Source organism: Sorex araneus, chromosome 5 (genome assembly GCF_027595985.1).
Source record: "Sorex araneus isolate mSorAra2 chromosome 5, mSorAra2.pri, whole genome shotgun sequence".
Classification (NCBI taxonomy): Eukaryota; Metazoa; Chordata; class Mammalia; order Eulipotyphla; family Soricidae; genus Sorex; species Sorex araneus.
Window position 1 is genome coordinate 53607720 of NC_073306.1, and position 20833 is coordinate 53628552.

At 49.9% G+C, this 20833-nt stretch overlaps 1 protein-coding gene across 1 annotated transcript; it reads right to left on the minus strand.

Moving 5' to 3' along the window:
• Nucleotides 1-225: 225 nt before the first annotated feature.
• PINK1 (PTEN induced kinase 1) lies at nt 226-19672 on the minus strand. The gene is made up of 8 exons (XM_055138502.1): nt 19210-19672; nt 11383-11667; nt 9471-9571; nt 5495-5677; nt 4850-5013; nt 3419-3546; nt 2876-3112; nt 226-2155 (listed from the first exon to the last, which is right to left on the minus strand). Exons 1-8 carry the CDS (start codon nt 19606-19608, stop codon nt 1898-1900), a joined length of 1755 nt encoding a protein of 584 aa, XP_054994477.1. The 5' UTR covers nt 19609-19672; the 3' UTR covers nt 226-1897.
• Nucleotides 19673-20833: the final 1161 nt, after the last annotated feature.

Here is a 20833-nt window from a genome sequence, read left to right on the forward strand (position 1 = left end):
GACTTCTCAAGGGATCAACCAGAGCAGGTGGGGATCCTGAAATGAAAACCTGCTTGAATTATTTTGTTTTTAATGGAATTGCTTGGGTAAAGCAAGAACCTCAAGGTAACTTTGCTTTAGAATTCGACTGTGGTCCCATGTAGAATTATACATGAAATACTTTAGGTTTTGTCTCTGTCACAAAATTTCCTATTGTAAAGCCAAATACTCAGGTCAAGGCATATAGTCTGTTAAAATTTGCATTTTATTTCTGCAAGAAATGCTAGAAGGAAACGAACAAGTTTAAAACACAACCCTGTTAATTTCATCAGTTTATCCTGCTGGTCATTTCAGTAGCTGGAGGAGGCTATAGAAGTGCTTCCTCCCACCCCCTCAGACAGTCCAGATGCATGAAAGAAGGTGCCCTACTCTGCCCTACTTGGAGGCATGCTTCTTCTGGTGCTGACCTTCCTCACTGAACTTGCTGACCTGTGCCAGTGTTCATTTTAGCTAGCCTACAGGCAAACACGTCATGGCCCCCTCTTTTAAAGGAGCCACCGTCCATTCCTAGAGGGACAGATGTCACATTGCCATGCCTTGGTCTGAAGTCTTAACTCTCCTCAGTCCATTACCTTATTGCCCAGCTTGGCCATGAGCCCTCAGAGCTCTGTGAAGTCAGGACAGGGCTTCTTGGTTGCAGTGAACATCTGAGTGTCTCGCTGGTGCAGAGAACTCGTCTTTGGATGTGAATAGAGATCTGACCACATTTACAATATAGATATACAAAGGGGCCTGATTAGTTGTTTCTTATATACGGGGGGCTCCTCTTGGTACAGATTCTTGCCATCCAAGCTGGGCTTGTGGTTTAATGCAAGGGCCCAAGGATGCGGAGTTGCTCAGGTCCTGTGGTGCCTAGGAATTATTTGGCCACCCCTGTGGTGCTTGGGGGCCTTCAGGGCCACACCCACTAATGCTCAGGGGGGCTTCCAGGACTGAATCCAGATATGCTCTGGGACCATGTGGTGCCAGGGATTGAACCGGGGCTGGCAACATGTCCTGTAATATTGCTCTGGCCCTTGTGTTTATTTTTATTGGGGCCATACTTGGCAGTCCAAGGGTCCATAGCCACTGCCCAAAGTTTGGCTTCTTGAGCCAGTGATGCTTGGGGGTCACCAGGGCCACACCCAGTGATACTGGGGGCCACCAGGGCCTTCCCCAATGATGTTGGAGGCAGCTATGTGGGACTGTTGGTTGAACTTCGGTCCTGTCCATGCTAGGCGTGTGCCCTATCACTTGAGCTATCATGCCGGCCCTATTTTTAAAGAGACCCTCTGAATTCCTTCATCTGTACTAGGGATATAAACTATGGCTACAGGACAGTTTGGCCTGCTGCCCTTTTCTGGGCTGCCTGCAGGCTAAACATGGTTTTTGTTTCCAAGTAATGGAGAAATTAAAAGGCTGTTTAGTGATGCATGAGATTAAAATTTCAGCATCCGTTAAAAAAGCTGCCTCTGCACCTAGCCACACCTGTTCTTTTGTACAGATCTGTCTCTTTTTATGCTACAGAGACAGTGTGGGGTAGCAGTGACAACCTAAAGTATTTATGATCCGGTATCTACAGAAGTAAGTTTGCCAGCAAATATCTAGACCGGTTTCTTTATACGTAGATTTTTGTGTAAATTTGGTCCGCACAGCTTCTGCAACGCATCCAAAGTTGTGGCTGAGTTAGTAGTTACAGATCAGGAGCTTTGTTCCTGCCACTGGCCAGACCTGAGGCCTTCTTGTAGGCTGAGTAGCCTTTCCACCCTGTCTTTTCTCCTGCCTCCCGCCCTAACACCTCGGAGCCCTTCCCTCAGCATTCACACACCATCACACGGATGCTTCTAAGTTCTTTTAGTGATTCTGTGAGCGGCGAGGATCACAGCGCTGCCCTCCAGGAGTAGAGGAGGAGGGCGGCCTGGCACAGCGTTTCATACTCCAGGTTGGCTAGAAACAGCATCTTCATCTTCGTTTCCACACAGCTCTTCTCTGTCAGTCTGTCGGCCAACAGAGTGGCAGCCGACTGCTGAAGGAGCCAGCCAATCATCTTGTCTAGTTTTAGACTCTTCAGGGCTAGAGTGTGATCACCCCAGAGACTTAAGTGAAGCACATTGGCAGCGACTCGGGCAGATGGTCTCTGCAACAGGAAGGAAGCTGCGCCTCAGAACATCTGTGACCCAGTGCTGGGCCCACACCCTGTCTGTTCAGGATTTCTCATTTCAGGGCTTTCCCTCCTCTGGTCCCAACCAACTTCTCCATCCCAAGTTCTCCTCTGGTGCCTGCACGCAGCTGACAACTGGCTCCAGCCAGGCCATGCTTTTTGTCCTGGTGGCAGTTTGAACTGTTGGTCTAACCTTCCCATCACAAAAGTCCCATGAACTATCTCGTCTCTCATTGTGGAGGAACCAGTGGCGGCATCTACTGGGGCCATGACCGCCTGCCATGCTCAGTGAGGTAAGTTTGGACCCTGGTCTGTCATCATACTCCTACTAAGCTGACCACCTACATTAAGTATAGAAGGGTTTAATAGCTGGATTATATCCCCTACTTTTAGTTTTTGCTTGGGGGCCACAACTCCTGGCTCTGCTCAGGGATCACTCCTGGCAGTATTCGGGGGAACATACGCCAGGGAGCAAACCTGTGGCTCCTACGTGCAAGGCCTACACTCGACCCTTTCAGCCATCTCCCTGGCCCCACTATTGATGGTCAGATAGATTTTTTTTTTTCCTTTCTGTATCTGGCCTTTACCTTTGTAAGTCAGGATTACCATCCCAGAGCTTGCCTACACCTTATCTGCGGGGCTAGGACCTGAGGGTTCCACCCACCGTAATCTCGCGGTGCCTGGGAGTAGCCTCACCTTGCTGGCCTCTCGCTGGAGCAGGGACCGGACCAACTGTCTAACTTCCAGAGGCGCCGACTCCGGCAGCGAAGGCAGCTGAGCTTCTTGGTAACTGCGGCTTTCAAGGTGGGCCTTGCCCTGGCCGTAGAAGGGATTGGAGAGTCCGAAGATCTCGTAGGCGAGTGCTCCCACTGCCCAGGCATCGGCCTTGCTGTAGTCAATCACCGCCTTGGGGCCAGGGCAGGCCGTGGACACCTGCTCGGGAAGCAGAGGGCAGGCAGTCATGCTCCTGCGCAGCACCTGATTGCTCACAGGCCCTGAGTAAGCCAGGGCTCAGCTCCAGGAGCATCTGCTTCAAGCTGCCTGCTCTGTGCTGACACAAGGCACATCTTCGGGGATATTAGTGAGGTACAGATGAAAGCAAAGTGGTAGCGAAGGGTCTCGTGCCAAATCACGGAGAAGAGGAAAGTGCTGAGCAAATATTAGGGATCAAGTCTCATCCTGTCAGTGGAAACAGGAAAGAGTTTGCCAACAGTGCAAGGCATGCGTGGCGGGACTCACCTCAGGAGCCATCAGGCAGCCGTTTCCGCCTCGATCCACATACCAGCTGGTGAAGGGCAGCTGCAGGCCAACTCGCTCGTCAGCCAGGCAACAACCAAAGTCTGTGATCACCAGCCAAGGGCAGCCGTCTAGGAAAGGGACAGGCAGAAATGACTGGTTCTCTCCCCTCAAGAGACCTTCTGTGTCCTGACTAAAGCTCCCAGCAAGATGTGGGTGAGGAGTGGCAGGGCCTGTGCCCGGGAGTCCTGCTGGCCAGGCATGAGTAGGAGCCCACTCACAGGAGCGACTGGAAGGGGCAACTGCACAAATACAGAAATGCTTCCAGGAAATCCAAGTACCCAAACAAAGAACTAGTTTAGTTTTTTTTTTTTTTTCAAATCTGGGGCCAGAGAGACCAACACACTGAGCAATGACCAGGAGTGACCACCTGAGCACAAAGCTAGGATTAGCCCCAGCACTACTAGGCATGACCCAAAAAGCAAAAAAAAAAAAAAAAAAAAAATTCTTCCTTTGTTCTTTTGATGGGCTGGAGCAATAGCACAGCAGGTAGGGCGTTTGCCTTGGCACGCAGCCGACCTGAGTTCAATTCCTCCGCCCCTCTCGGATAGCTCAGCAAGCTACCGAGAGTATCCCGCCCGCACGCCAGAGCCTGGCAAGCTACCCGTGGCATATTTGATATGCCAAAAACAGTAACAGCAAGTCTCACAATGGAGAGATTACTGGTGCCTGCTTGAGGAAATTGGATGAACAATGGGATGGCAGTGACAGTGATACAGTTCTTTTGGTGAGCAGGGGTCACGTGTACTTGGTTATGTGCCACTGGGGGTCACACAGTATGGCTGTGTTCACCAGGAAACCTCATATCACCATGGATGGGATGGCTTTTAGGAATAGAGAAGGGCATGGCGGGTGAAGCTGGGGATCAAATTTGCTCTTTTCTGTTTTGATTTTGGGCCACTCAGGGATCACTCCTGGCTTTGCACTCAGGAATTACTCCTAGCAGTGCCCAGGGAACCATAAGGGATGCCAGGGATCAAACCCAGGTCAGCCACTTGAAAGGAGAATGCCCTACCTGCTGTATTCTCTTTCTGGCCCCTGGGGATCAAGCTCCAACCTCTTAGTTGTCTCCAGGCCCCATGAAATTTATTTCTTACAATGAGCTGACATCTATTTTTCTCTAATTAAAAAAAATCTCCCTCAGAAGTTTTTGTTATAGAAGGGGGCAACAGGAAGGAATTTGAGAAGTGCTAACTATCACTCCACAAATCCCAGAGAGAATGCAGATCTCCATTTGTCAGGACACACTGCTCATCTCTTGTATACAGGGCTAAATTTAGACAGTATTTATTAGAACATTAAAAAAAAAAAAAAGGGGGGGGTAAGACCTGGAGGTGCTAAGTGTTCCCAGACACCAGGCGGCAGAGCACCTACCTGCATCCAACTCCACAAGAATGTTGTCAGATTTTAAGTCCCTGTGTGCAACGCCCTGCTGAACCAGGTGGTCAACGCCTTCTAAGAGCTGCAGTGTCATCACAGTTGCGAGGCGGGGGCTGGGGGTGTTCTCTCGGAGGTACTGGCGCAGGGTACAGGGGTAGCTGGTGGAGAATACAAGGCTTCAGTATCCCCTAGCACTTCTGCTGTTGGATGGTCTTTCCTCTCCCTGGAGCTTCTGGATCCTCCCCAGAGTCTCCCCTAAGTGCCCTCTTGGTGGCCATCTACCACCAGCTGAAATCAAGTGAGCCTGGGGCCCATATGTTGAACATACTGATACTGATGCTTCCTGGAACACCCTGACGGCAGTGTTAGGTGCACAGTGAGGAAGGGACGTTTACGGCCTAACAGCATGTAGGCAGGCACAGGGGAGCAGCACTGGGCACGGGTTCTGAGAGCACTAGGTGATAGTGTGTTCTGAATGAAAAGGACATTTTTTTCTTTGAGAACAATTTTCTCTGAGCCCTGCAACCTCAGCCTGGCCTTCTCACTCAAGGGTGAGGCTCATCTGCATCTAAGCTCCTGTGCACAGAGCCGTGAGGCCAGCTGCTGCTTGCTCGAGACCGGCCTTCCACTGGCACTTACTTCTTCATCACCAGGAAGAGAGTCCGCCCATGGCCCAGGCCTTCGGGGTGAAGGCGTGGGGGCAGCACATCAGGGTAGTCGACCAGGGCGCCTGGCAGCAGTGGGACCGAGGAGGTGAAGGCGCGGAAGACACGGATGACGTTGGGGTGAGGGCTCAGTTGCTTTCGGCCTCCCTTTGATTTTCTATTGCAGACAAGGAGACAAGTGAGGTCACTGTGAAGTATATAACAACTGGAAGTAGGTTAACCTAGGGTCACAATTTTTTGTTTTTGGGGCCACACCCAACAGTACTCAGGGGGTCACTCCTGGCAGTGCTTGGGGCACCGTGTGAGATGATGGGGGTGGAACCCAGGTCGGCCTATCCCTAGCCCTGGTCACAATCTTAAAATTCATTCACCTATTTAAGATTATTCTTTTGTACAGGCCATTCCTGGTATAGCTTGGTTTCTGGCTGGTGGTGCTAGGGGGCCACTGGGTCACATCCAGTGGTGCTTGGGGGGCCAACACATCTATACTCAGCAGTGCTTATTTGGGTTATGAGGTATTGGGGATTACTCTTGGCTCTGCACTCAGGGGTTAACTCCCAGTGGGCTTGGGGGCTATGGGATGCTGGGGATCAAACCCAAGTTTGCCACATGCGAGGCAAGCCCTCTATCTGCTGTTCTATTATTCTGGCTCCTTACCTCTGTCCATTTTAAAATTAAATATTTACTATTGTTCTGCTGTGTGGCAGGTGCCAAACCTGATGTTAGAGAAAATTAACACCCCATAAAGATGACTTATCATACTTTTGGGGGAGAAGTGTGGTTTATCTCATACCTGGCCATGCTTAGGACTAATTTCTGGATCTGGGCCACACCTGGTCATGCTTGGGGGGGCGATATGGTGCCAGGGATCAAACATGGGCCAGCCACATGCAAGCGCCTTATCCCAAGAGCCTAATGTCTCCAACTCTGACTCATCACAGTTGAACTTTATTTTGTTATTTTTTTTTGGGGGGGGCACCACCTGGTGGTGCACAGGGCTTACTACCTGGCTCTGCACTCAGGGATCACTCTTAACAGGCTCAGGGCATCATATAAGATGCTGGGGATCAAACCCGCATCAGCTGTGTGCAGGACAAACCCCCTATCTGCTGTACTATCGCTCTGGCCCTTCTACCATTTGATCCACAGTCTGTCCCAAGTGGCACAATAGAAAAGCTGAGAGATCCTGGATCCTGACTGCCTGGGTCTGAATTCCAGATCTTTCATTGTTCAACCTTGGACAAGTACTTACCTGTCTCCAATGCAAAACAGGAATAAGGCTGTCAGTACTTGGAAAATAATAGGACTCTCTGATTTCAGAATCTAGATTAACACTTGGTATGGTGAATGAGCTCAATAAACCTTTAATGAATGAATGGATACAGATTTAGTTTCTGTCAGTCTCCCTTCTGCCTCAGAGTCCCACACTCACAGCCCCACCAAGGCATGGTGGCCGTGATGTGGACTGCAGGGTTCTGCCTGTTCTGCTCTGCACCTCGAGTGAAACTGGTCTGCAAGCACCTGACCCAAAAGAAACAAGCCTGAAGTCACACTGGAGGTTCCTAATAGCTGGCAGGCAAAGGGAAAGTGGCCAGTACGAATCTTTCTCGAGTGTGAATAAAGAGCCACAGCAGTCACTCGGCAGCAAACGAGCTGAGATGAAAGGCTGCCGTGGGACTTCGCTGGGATCGTGGGAGCCCAAGACACAGGAACAGAAGGGCCCTGAGGAAGATAAAAGGATGCTGAGCGGCAGAGAAAAAACTGCAGAAACCCAGAGATATCAAGACCACAGACACCGTGATGGGCGGCCCAGCCTCAGGCTGCAGTCCACACGTGAGCTCCTGTGGTTGTCATTGTTTTGGGGGGCCACGCCCAGTGATGCTCAGGGGCTACTGGCTCTGCACCCAGGAATTACTCCTGGCAAATGCCCTACCCACTGTACTTTCTATTCAGCCTAACCTCCTGTTTTATATCATCGAAGAACAAACCGTTGTGCCTGCCTATGCATCATTGGGGCTAGTGGGAGAGTCAGGGTCCCACCTTCATTGTTGGTGCTACAGTGAAGAAGCTTTTCCTGGTTCCAGGGGAGCTGAGGGAGTGTGGCTGAGCAGGGGTAAATGATACATACTTTGTGTGTGCATAAATCTGGACTAAGATTTGGAATGTGACAGGAGACTGGAGAGGGCTCAGTTCCACGAAGGGAATTCAGTGTGGCAGAGTATGGGGTGCAAATGAGATCAGATGAGAAGCCAGGTAGGAGAAATAGAGAAACACTTCATAGGGCTGAGTCCTAGGTGGGCAAAGGCTGGGTAGAAATGCACCAGAGCACTCCCAGGGAAGAGTATTTCTCCTGAGACAGCCGTCTTTAATACCCTGGGTAGGAGAACTCTGCCATGCTCTCTAAACGCTCAGCAGACACACTGAGCTTGGGGGTAGGTATGTGAGCCTTGCTTGCCTCGGCGAGTGTAGGGCACAGCTGGAGGAGCAGTGACTAATACACATCCGTGACTGAAGGTTGGGCAGTGATGTGTGATGAGAAAGCTGAAACAGGTAAGAGAGTGGCAGGGCTTATGAGGGAGGCCAGGACAGGCCTCTGTGACACAGCTCAGCGCTCTTAGCTACACAGTCCCCATGCCAGCAGGCTGAAGGTGACACCAACAAAGCCAAGTGAGGCTAATTTTAGCTCCTCCGTAGCAGCTGACATTGAGCTGTCCACTTTGCCCTCCCAAGGGCTCGGGAGACAGTGTAAGCCCACAGCTGAGCTGACACTTTGCCTGACCGGCTCCCTAAAGGTCCTGGAGCCTGCCAAGCATGGCCGAGGCTTCTCACATCCTCAGCTCTCTATTTCTACCCTCCTGCTTCTCACACCACTGGGTCTCCAACAGCTCAGTAGCAAATCACCGTAAGTGCCCCAGACCCCCCTCCTGCCTGCTCGAACAGTGTCCCCTGGTGTTCAGCTCAAGCATTCTTCACACTGCTGTACAGTGAGGCTACTCTTCACCCCTCTTTCTCCATCGAGGGTGTGGGGGAGGGGCACGTAACTCAAGGTGCTTGGGAGCTACTCATGGCTCTGTGCTTGGGGATCATTCCCAGTGATGCTCAGGGGGCGATGTTGGCAGCACCTGAGCCTCCTGCATGCAAAGCCTGCGCTCAGGCTGCTCCACTCTTGGCCCCTGCTCCCCTCCCGCTTCCCTCTACAGACTAAGCTCCTTTTCTCCTTTGTCTAAGGAATTCAATTTGTCCGCCAAAAGGCCTATTTATTCATCAAAAGGCAGCATAAAAATGAGAGGATGGGGATGGAGCCACAGTACAGCGGGGAAGGTGCTTGTCTTTCACACAGCTGGCCCAGGTTCAACCCCTGGCATCCCATATGGTCCTCTGAATGCAGAGCCAGGAGTAGCCTTGAGCACCGCTGGGTATTTCAGACAAACCAAAACACTGAGAGGGCTCAGGTTGATAGAACACATACCTAGCATGTGCGAGGCCTTGAATTCTCTTTCTGACACCTCCTTGGTCCCCTGAGCTCTGCTGGATCTTTCCCTAGTGGCTGTGAGCACTGTCAGGCCCTAGCACTGCAGGGACAACTATAATCAGGAATGGTCCCTATAATTATTAAAAACAGAAGACAGCATAAATTGTCCCTCTAGAAGGCCTTTCTGAATGGCCTCTGTCCCAACACATACTACTTCTGGACATCCCAAAATTCTGACCTGGGTGTTTTTGAACGGTCTTATATTTTTCTGCCCTAGTGTGATTTGACCTGCCACGGGCATCTTCAGAGAGCCGGATAGTCTGTAGTCTTTCCCATGCTAATTCATCCACCACCTGAAAACCCACTTCGAACCACGTTCCCAGTAAGCGCGTCAGGTCAGATGTACTGAGTGCTGTGGACACAGGATGGTTCTGCTTCCAAGAACTCACAGTCTGACAAATGGGCAGATGGAGTTTACCTGAATGTGACTGCTCCATACTCTCCGGCCAAGGCCACTCGACTAGCTGGGACCAGCTCCTGGCTCATGGTGCTAAAAATGGCCTCGCTGGAAGAGCCAGCCTGAAATACAACCACAGTGGATCCAAGGTTAGACAAACCCAAGCAGCATGGCGAGACCAAGCCCTTGTAATCTGAATTAGGACAGCTACATCTTAGAATTGGCTTTGACCCTCCGGGCAAGACAGCCTTTCTGAAGTGTCAAGATGAGACTAGCTTCTCCTGGGAGAGAGGCAAAGGGGTCATCCATAACAGGACAGGGGTCCTTTTCATACCTCAGTGTCTTGGTATGTAACTCCAGGGCCCAGGACAGGAAGAGGTGCCCAGATGACCTGGGAATGGGACCATTCTTACTGCCACAGATGTATCTAGTCACCACCAGGCCCAAGGGTGACCGCTGGTTCACTCAGGCTCTTCCTAAGCTTCCTTCATGAGAGAGGAGAGCCTGAGAACCCCCCCTCTTACTGCCACTGCCATACACACACACGAGAGAAAGCTGTGCAGAAGCAGAGGACAGCCATCATCATCCCGCAAATCTAACCTCCAGTCCAAGAGGAGGAAGCACACCTGACTTTCCTCAAATCACCAGTAGCCCCTGGGACTTGAGAAGCCAGTTAACAAGAAGATTTCATAGGAATCAAGCCATTTGGCTTTTTTTTTTTTTGCTTTTTTTGGGTCACACCTGGCAATGCACAGGGGTTACTCCTGGCTTTGCACTCAGGAATCACTCCTGGTGGTGCTCAGGGGACCATGTGGGATGCTGGGAATCGAGCCTGGGTTGGCTGCGTGCAAGGCAAACGCTCTCCCCGCTGTGCTATTGCTCCAGCCCCAAGCCGTTTGGCTTTAAGACTACAATAACTGTCATGTCCAACCAGTGAGGTTTGAATGTTGAGACCGTATTTTTCCTAGGCACAGGATTTAGCTCCTTGTCAGTTAAGGAGACCCCTGGGGAGTGCAACAGTCTAAGGACCCTCATTCCCAAAAGCAATATGAGAAACTACATTCTTCAGTGTACGGCAAGGGCTGCCCAGCTACTTCTTCTACCTTAGCTCTGGGAAAAGGCTCTGGGAAGGAGAGAGAACACTGGATCTTAATGAAGTGTCTAAACCTATATGGAGTGGCAAGTTCAAGAAATTAATCTAAATACACAGAAATCCTTGGGTTTCTTGGGGGGGGGGGCATATGTGTGTGTATTTGGGATAGGGGGGTGGGGGCTGGATAACTGAGTCCTCAGGGAGTGGCCTGAAGTCTCTGAGCTGCATCTGAGGTAGAAAGGTGAGAGCAGAGGAAAAGAAGGTGGCAGCCCCTTCTGGAGCATTCTTAGAGTCAGGTCACAGAATTCACGGAATGGCTGGTGGAAACTACAGACCTGGAACTCACTTGACCAGCACTGACAGGTCAGAAACCAAGGCTTCAGGCACTTGCTACTACAAGGTGTGGCTCCCAGTGGCACGGTATCATTTGGGATCTCATCAGAAATGCAGAGTCCAGGGCCAGAGCGATAGTGTAGTGGGTAGGAGGTTTGCTTTGCACACAGCTGACAAGGGTTTGATCCCTAGCATCCATATGGTCCCCCAGCACCACCAGGAGTGATTCCTGAGTGCAGAGCCAGGAATAACCCCTGATTATCGCTGGGGGTATGGCCCCCGAACAACAACAACAACAGAATGCAGAGTTCACATATCACCCCAAATCTGCTGCAGACAATCTGTCTTCTACCTGTTCCCCAAGTGATCTGAGGACATATTTCAACATGGGACATGTTGCTTTAGGCTTGTGTGTGGGGTTCCCCGCGGAGAATCTGTGTCTTTCCTACTGGCTAAAAGTGCCACCAGACCTGACAGACGCCTGCGTATGAGGGAGGCCCCCCTTACCGAGAGGTTCCACATCATCTTGATGGCCAAGGGGAAGGCAGGGGCTGCCGGGGTTCTCTCTGCCTCTTCTTGCGGAACCACGTCTGGGCCCTTGCCCGGAAAAAGCTTCGTGCCCTTTGCCACTCCCGGGGCCCGGGGCAACACGGGCACGGTGGCTTCATACACAGCAGCGCTGCAGCCCTTGCCAATGGACTGCCCAATCAGGTACTCCTCCAGCCGGAAGCCCTGCCAGCGGCGCGTGTCCAGAGGGTCAGGCAGCAGTTTGCTTTTCTGGGTGAAAATTTCCTGTGAGGTGAAAAGCACGCTCAGTGAGCCAGGGGGCCTGAGAGGCTTACGTAAAGGAAAATGGGGAGAGGGAGGTAAAACGAGGCAAGATTTTCTAGAAACAGCCAAGCTGTGCCTGACTGCTCATTCTGAACTCAGGCACTGCCATCCCCATCACTCCTTTAGCTGCTGATGCTGCAACAGACGAAATCACTTTTGTCTTTGAGTCAGTAGGGGTCATGAGGTAGTCCAGTGGGCAGGGTGCTTGCCTTGCACATGGCCAACCTGAGTTCGATCCCTGGTATCCCATATGGTCCCCTGGGCCCAGAGCCAGGAATCAGGCCTGAGCATGTGGATGTGCCGTCCCCTCCGCCTCCCCCGCAACCCCCTTAACTAACAAACTATCAGTTTCTTGCCCTGGCACATACAGTAGCAGTCCCTTAACAGGGGAAAGTTTCCCAACACCCCAGCAACTATCTGGAAACCAGATAATATACAACCACATATGTTACTACATTTTGCCCTATATATACATATATAATAGTTTGACATAAAAATATTATCCTTATGTTAAAAAAATCTTTTAACTGTGCCTATAACAGTAACAATAATTATACATAATTATAAATTATGTCATAGATACATTATAATAAAAGTTGTGTGACTGTGTTCTATAAGCATTTTTTAAAAATAAATTAATTTATTGAATCACTGTGAGAGCAGTTACAAAGCTTTCGGGTGTAAGTCTCAGTCATACAGTGATGAAACGCCCATCCTTTCACCAGTGCACATTTTCCACCACCAAAAACCCCAAATACTTCCTCCATCCCACACCTTCACACTACCTATGTGGCAGATGATTTCCACATTACTCTCTCTACTTTGATTACATTCAATATTTCAACACCAGACCCACCATTATTATTTGGGATTTTACCCCAGCACTCAGATCTTCTGAAAAGGCAACATTAGACAATTTGCATTCTATTGCTGATTATGAATAGCATATGATTTTGGAATTCTGAAATTTTAATAATTAAATCTGGAGGGATTTCTGCCAAAAGCTGCTGGGTTCCGAGATTTGTTTCTGAGTCTCTGGGATCATGCCCGTTAAGCAGCCCGATCAGGAGCCAGAGAGGCCGTTAGTGGGCAGTGACTCTGGGTCTCGTTGGGGCAGGGGAGGAAAGGGTCGGCTCCACTCCTATCCCATGAGGCCCCTCGTGCCTCGTCACTGCAGGCCCATACCTGACTGTCCACTGGCCTCTGAAAGATGGCGGGCCCTGAGCCGCCAGGGGGAACAGGCAGTTACAAACATTTTGTATCTAGGTTGACTTTGGATCAATGACATGAACATGAACAGTCCACGTGTGAAAACTGCTCATAATTTTTCATCTGCCTCTTGGAACGGTTGTCTTCTATTTCCTTATATTGTTTTTCCCATTTATCCTTTGAGTCCCAATTCAAACCCCTTTTTTCTGAAACCATCCCTGATAACTCAGGGATAACAATCTTTCCTTCCAGTCCTTCCTTCCAGTCCTTCCTTCCTTCCTTCCTTCCTTCCTTCCTTCCTTCCTTCCTTCCTTCCTTCCTTCCTTCCTTCCTCCCTCCCTCCCTCCCTCCCTCCCTCCCTCCCTCCCTCCCTCCCTTCCTTCCTTCCATTCGAAAGATGTGAAGGGCGAGAGAGGGAGAGGCACATGTTGGAGCAAGAACACAGGTTTCTCCAGAGTGGAAATAAGTGAGCAAAGAAGCAGAGAGATAAGCAAGTGAGAAACCTGTTCCATGAAGAACACAGGCTTGAAGAGCAAGCCTCTTCCCGGGCATTGTTAATAGCACTTAGTACCAATAAATGGTATTAGTATTACTTTGAATAGTAACTTTAAACTTTTTTTTTTTTTTAAAGAGGGGATGGAGAGAGAACTCAGAGGGCAGGCATATGCTGCTCTGCATGTGGGAGGCCCGGGTTCAAATCCCAGCTCTGCATGTTTCCCCAAGCACTGACTCAGGCGTAGCCCCTGGGCACTGAATGAATGCTCTGCTGCCTCCCCTCCAACTTTATGGAGAAATATTATTTTATAGAATAATCCTTAGAATTGGCTTTGAGAATGAGATATGGGGACCATAAGGGATGGCGGGGATCAACCACATGCAACCCGGTCAGCCACATGCAAGGCAAACACCCTACCCACTGTATTATTGCTCTGACCCCTGTTTTGGAGCCTTGTGGATCAAACTTTTCTCACTGAGCATAACAGTCTTGAGGTTCACTTTGAGTGAATCAATTAATCAATAGTTGATTTCTTGAAATTCCTTAGCATTCTGCTTCAAGAATGTATCAGAGTTTAAGAATTCACCTACTAAAGGATGTTAGGTTCTCTTTAGTATTTGGCTTTGCGTAGGACATTGGTGAATGCTGCTGTGAATCTCTGTCCACAGGGTTTTAAAAATCAGTTTTAAACTTTAAAATTTAGTTCTAAATTAAAAAAAATAAAAAATATTTAGGGCTGGAGAGACAGTACAGCAAATAAGGCACTTTCCTTACATGTGGCCAATCTGAGTTTAACCCCTGATGCCCCAGATGGTCTCCCAAACCCTGTCAGGAGTGATCTTTGAGCAGAGCCCAGAATAAGCTCTGAGCATTGCTGGGTAGGGCCTAAAATTTTAAAAAATCCTTTAAATTAAAACATTTGTTTTTAAAAATTGTGGTAAAATATCACTGTCACTGTATCATTGTCATCCCGTTGCTCATTGATTTGCTTGAGCGGGCACCAGTAACGTCTCCATTGTGAGACTTGTTGTTACTGTTTTTGGCATATCGAATATGCCACGGTAGCTTGCCAGGCTCTGCCATGCAGGCGGGATACTCTTAGTAGATTGCTGGGCTCTCCGAAAGGGATGGGGGAATCGAATCCGGGTTGGCCGAGTGCAAGGCAAAACCCATAATATGAGACTAATACCCAAGGACAGTAGAAACAAGAGCCAGGAGGATTGGTCTATGATTGAAAACCTGCCTCAAGTGCTGGGTAAGAAGGAAATTTGGATAGAAGAGACTAGTATGACAAAGATACTTGAAAATGATCACTTTGGATAAGAACTGAGTGCTGGCTGAAAATAAATAATAGACAAACATGATAACCTCTCACTATCTATATTTCAAACCCCCAAAGGGGGTGAAGGGAAGGAGGGAGGGAGGGAGGGAGAGAGAGAGAGAGAGTGAGAGAGAGAGAGAGAGAGAGAGAGAGAGAGAGAGAGAGAGAGAGAGAGAGAGAGAAGTGCCTGCCATAGAGACAGGCTGGAGGGGAGGTGGGGGTGGGTAAGGAAACTAGGGACATTGGTGGTGGGAATGTGCACTGGTGGAGAGAAGGATGTTGGAATATATTATGACCGACTGAAACCTGACCATAAACATCTTTGTAACCATGTACCTCATGGTGATTCAATTTTAAAAAAAGGAAAATAATCACACATCTTAAAAATATGAGATGTTAAATTATATATAATATAGATTATAAATTATAAGTATAAGATAAACAAATATAAATTAAGTAAAATTTAAAATAAACATAAATTATAAATATAAAATATATTCTATTGTATAAATTATATATCATATTAAAATATATAAGATATATATGGTATAGTGGTAAAATATACAAAACATAAAATTGTTCTGTTTACTGGAATTAAGTGCATTCACTTTATTGTGCAACCATCACTCACATTCATCTTCAGAACTCTGTCCTTCTGGGGAAAATGAAACTGTGCCCATTAAGCTGTAATTTTCCATCACCCTTCCCTCAGGCCCTGGCAACTACTTTCTGTTTCTGTGTTTTTGTTTGGGTTTTTGGGGGTGAGGTCACAGTGAGGGGGATAGTGCTAGTGCCAGGGATTGAGCCCAGGACCTCACACATGCAAGGGAAGTGCTCTTGTAACTGCTAAGTCACAAGTCCCTGGCCTGGCCCTGTCTCTGGAATTTTGGTCTTAGAGACATCTTTCTCTGACAGGTTTATTTCACTTAGCATGATGCCCCCTCAAGCTTACTCCATGCTGTAGCATATGTCAGCACTTCCTTTTTAAGTCTGAAAAAAAATTTCATTGTATATTATTTTTCATTCAGCCATTCACCTGTTTTGTTATTTTCTTTTTTGGAGGGTGGGGGTGGGGGGCAAAACTAACAGGTTACTCCTGGCTCTGCACTCAGGAATCATTCCTGGCGGGCTCAGGGGACCATGTGGGGTACCAGGGATCAAAGCTCTGTCAGACATGTGGAAAGCTAGTGCCCTACCCACTGTACTACCTCTCTGGCCCAATTTTTTTTTTTATCTTGAGGGCCATACCTGGCAGGGTTCTGAGGCTGCTCCTAGCTGCAATTTAACATAGATGTACATTCCCCGGCCCCCCCGCCAGTACCTGCCTTCAGTCTACTGGGTTTACCAGGCAGTAAACCCAGTAGATCACAGGGAAACTCTATTTTGTGGTAACTGTCATACTTATTTTCCATAACAGCCTCTCATGTGCAGGTTTGTGTGTGAATATAAGTTCCATTTATCTGGGAAAACACCCAAGACTGCAGTGGCTTGCTCATATTGCTAATAAATACCGAAGTTTTGTGGAAAACTGACAATATTTTTGAGTGGTTATATACTTTTCTGGTTATACTTAGGTGGTCCTTAGGGACTACTATGGGCTCTGTGCTTGGGTGTGGCTTCTGCTGGTTCTCAGGGCCCTATGTAGTGCTGGAAATCCAAATGTGATTGACTACATGCAAGGCCAGCAAATGCTATCCCACCAGCTCCATGCTATCTCTTCAACCCTGTACTATCAATGTTAGCTGCCTATTAAGTTTTCAGTGCTATCACATTGTGTGTGTGTGTGTGTGTGTGTGTGTGTGTGTGTGTGTGTGTGTGTGTGTGTGTGAAGGGCGTGAGGGGGCGGGTGGCCATACTTGGCTCTGTTACAGGCTTACTCCTGGCTCTGGGCTCAGGATAATTCCTGTTTTTTGTTTGTTTGTTTGCTTGTTTTTGTGCCACACCTAGTGATGATCAAGGCTCTGGGTTCAGGAATCACTCCTGGAGGTGCCCAGGGGATCATATGGGATACTATGGATCGAACCTATGTCACATTGGCTGGGTGCAATGCAATTGCCCTACCTGCTTTCCTATAGCTCTGGTGGGGCTCTGGTGTAAGCAAGCACCCTACCCACTGCAGCATCTCGGCAGCCCTCACACTGTGTTTTTATTGGGAGGGAGGGAGAGGCCACATCCAGCACTGCTCAGAGATTGTGTTCAGGGATCACTCCAGGAGGATCTCAGTGGGGGCATATGCAGAACCAGGGATGGAACTTAGGTTGGCTTCGTGCAAAGCAATTGCCCTACCAGCTGTAGTATCACCCACTGTACTACCACTCTGGCCCCACATTGTATTTGTAGAGGCACATTTCCCTACTAGCTACTGATACTGAGGAGGTTTTCATGTTTCCCTCTCTGACAGAATAGACATCCATGTCTACTGCCTATTTCACAACTGGATTTCTTCATCTGACTTTACCAATGAGAGCAATCACTATTCTACTCCAGTTGACACTATAATTTTAGCATTAGCATTCATTTTATCATTAGCAAAAGATCAGATTTTTTCAATAGAAGTCAAACAACTGAAGTTTTAAAATCACCTGGCAACTATCCAAAAATTTAGATGCAGAAGGGTGAAGTGTGAGAAGAGGCAAATAGATCGCAAGCTTAGGAGGATCCCACTCCTCGGTTTTATTTTTTATTTTATTTTTTGCTTTTTGGGTCACACCCGGCAATGCTCAGGGGTTTCTCCTGGCTCTGCACTCAGGAATTACTCCTGGCGGTGCTCGGGGGACCATATGGAACGCTGGGAATCAAACCCGGGTCAACCGAGTGCAAGGCAAACGCCCTATCTACTGTGCTATCGCTCCAGCCCCACCACTCCTCAGCTTTAAAGAGACATAATTTTAAGCACAATCTGTCGAATTTCCGACGCTTGGCATCTGCCAGTTAAGGCATGGTAGAAGATAAAGCAGACAGGATCTGGGGGCTAAGCCAGATGTCACCCGCTATCCCATTTAGCCAGAGCTCAAACCCAAGACACTGTGACGAGCACCAAAAATGGAACTGGAAGCCAGCAGGAAATGTTGTGGGGTCTTCAATCAGCTGTATCTTGGGCAAGTCATTCCATCTTTTACCAACACTCAGCCCTAAGTAAAAAAAACTCAGGTGCTCCACAAACCCAGTGACAGGTTCCAACCCAGAAAGACCTCTTGGGAAGAGAAGGGATTCTGCTGGTAGATAGTCTTTATAACCCTCAACTGGTTCAGCCTGCCCATTCACACAGCAGAGCCAATTCCTTGAGATAAATCTCTCTCGAGGGTAGTACAGAAACCGATTTTAGCTCAGTAGACACAGAGTTGCCTTCCAGCACTGAAAAGGGCTAATGTATCCAGTCATCTCCCCATGTATCCAGGCATCCCAGTCACCACACAGGTTAAGGAAAAGGTTCTGGTCTGATGTTTTTCTCTGGGTTTATAGTGTTCCCTCTCACTTCGGCGCCATGACCAAGTATTTGGCTAAGTTATAGGTGGCAACCTGATTCCTGTGCTCAGGGCACAATCTTTCCAGAGCGATAGCACAGCGGGTAGCCGACCCAGATTCGACCCCCAGTACCCCACAGGGTCCCGTGAGCCTGCCAGGAGTGATCCCTAAGATTGGAGCACTGCCAGGTGTGGCACAAGGGCCAAAAATATAAATAAGAATAAAGGGCACATGGGGCTGGAGCGATAGCACAGCAGGTAGGGCGTTTGCCTTGTACGTGGCCGACCTGGGTTTGATTCCCAGCATCCCATATGGTCCCCTGAGCACCGCCAGGAGTAATTCCTGAGTGCATGAGCCAGGAGTAACTCCTGTGCATCGCCGGGTGTGACCCAAAAAGCAAAAAAAAAAAAAAAAAAAAAAAAAAAAGAATAAAGGGCACAGGCTTTGAGAGTCGGAGCCGCCCTCTGTGACCTGCGTGTCTTTGAGCTGGGCTACTTGCCTGGGTACGTGCCCTCATTCTTTAACCCGGGTGACAACTACCTCAGGGGCGGAGGTGCTCGATTCAGCTGCCCTTCAAATTTAGGACACGCAAACCCAGTGGCGATGGCGCAACCAGCGCTATACTTAGCAGCGCGTGCTCCCGAACACGCTGCTGGAGGGGACTGGAAAGCAGTGAACACAGTGACGGGGACACATCAGAGAGTCAGGAGGCGGGGCGACAGCACGCGCGCGGCCGGCCCGAGTTCCACCTCCGGGACCCCCACGACATCTGGCCTCCTGAGCACGGCCGGGAGTGATGCCTGAACGCGGAGGGAGGGGGAAGCCCTGAGCACCGCCGGGCATGGTCCAAGAAGCAGCACCAGCACTGTGCGCTAAGTGGCGATTTTCCGAGCAATTCGGATTTTTGGTGCGGAATTCCCGGGTCTGTCCCAGGCCTCTCGGCCCCGCCCCAGACCCCGCCCCCGCGGAAGAAGCCCCGCCCACCCGGCGGAAGCCCCGCCCCGACGCCCACCTGGATCTCCTGACAGGCCGAGGCCGCCCGCCGGCCCTCCGCCTGCCTCTCCTCGATGAGGCCGAGGCCGAGCCCGAAGGCCAGGAAGACAGCCCGTCCGCAGGGGCCCGCGCCGCCCCGGGCGCGCACCAGGAACTGGCGCTGCAGCCGCGCCGCCAGCCCGGCCACCGACTGGCGGAAGAAGCGGTAGCGGTCGGGGAGGCCGAGCCGCAGGCCGCGCGGCCCGGAGCCTCGCCCCGCCGCCCGGCCCGCCGGACGCTCCCCGCGGCCCCACACCGCCACGGGGAACGGCCGCTCGGGCCGCTTCCAGCCGTAGACCGGGCAGGGCTTGGCGGCGAAGCGCAGCAGCATCGCCCGGCCCAGCTGCAGGCCGCGGCCCAGCGCCTGTCGCACCGCCATGGTGGCGCCGCGACCCGGTCGCCTCCGCCGCCGCCGCCGCCGTTGGCGTCCGGGACGCGGGTCACCACCAGCAATTTCGGGGGCGGGGCCTCTGCGCAGGCGCAGCCGCGCCGGGGCGGAGCCACCGCGCGGGCAGTTCTCGGACGGGGCGCGCGAGGGCGCTGCGTGCGCACCTGCGCGGCGGGGAGACTCGCCTCTTGCATTTTGGACACACCGGGAAGGGAGGGATTGCGGGTCACTCACGTCCTGACGGCGCTTAGCTGGTCCTGGGCAAAACGGAGAAATCGGAAAGGGAAAAAAAAAAAAAACACCGAAACCAACCTGATATTTAGTATCACATACATTGCCAGACTTTTTACCGAATTTAATAAATTCATCGAATCTCCCCATCGAGACTGAAATATTTTCTGCTTTATGCAGGACCTAGAATCGAGCCCAGGGTCACACATGCAAAGCAAGTGTGCAGTCACGGAGACATTCCCAGCTTCTGGAATGTTTGTTTGTTTTTTGAGGGCCAGATGTTTGGAGTCACACCCAGCAGTGCTCAGGAATGACTGACCCCTGGGAAACTATATGTGGGGTTGGAATCCAACTTGGGGCAGCGTGGTTGCAAGACAAGTGCTTCCTGTTCTGTCACCCAATCTTTGTCATTTTTATAGATAAGAACATATGAAAAAGGGCAGTGGCCTGTCTGAGGTTACAGGCAGTGTTGCTCACGACTGTTGGGTCTCCCTGCATTCCCCAGGGTCCTTTGGTGCCCTCAGATCTTGCTGGCTTTGCAGGACCCATGGCAAATTTCCTTCGTAGGTCACATTTTTCAGATGAGTATACTGATACTCTAAGACATAAAACAACTTGGTCAAAACCACAAAGCCTCTTATTGCAGAGCCCTGCTTTCCAAAGTCTGCTGTTAGGAATTCCTAACTATAGGACTTATTACTTAGAAAAGAGTGAGGGGAAAAATGTGTCATTTTTTTTTGTGCCCCTTTTTCAAAAAAGGGAATTGTTTCAGACAGGCAGTAGGCACCTGGTAGTGAACTTTTTTTTTTTCTTTTTGGGTCACAACCGGCAATTCACTCAGGAATTTCTCCTGGCAATTCTTGGGGGACCAAACGGGATGCTGGGAATTGACATGTGCAAAGCAAAAACCTTAACTGCCGTGCTATGGCTTCAGCCCCTGAACTTTTAGAAAATAATAAAACTTAAGAAGAAATTGCCCTCCCTC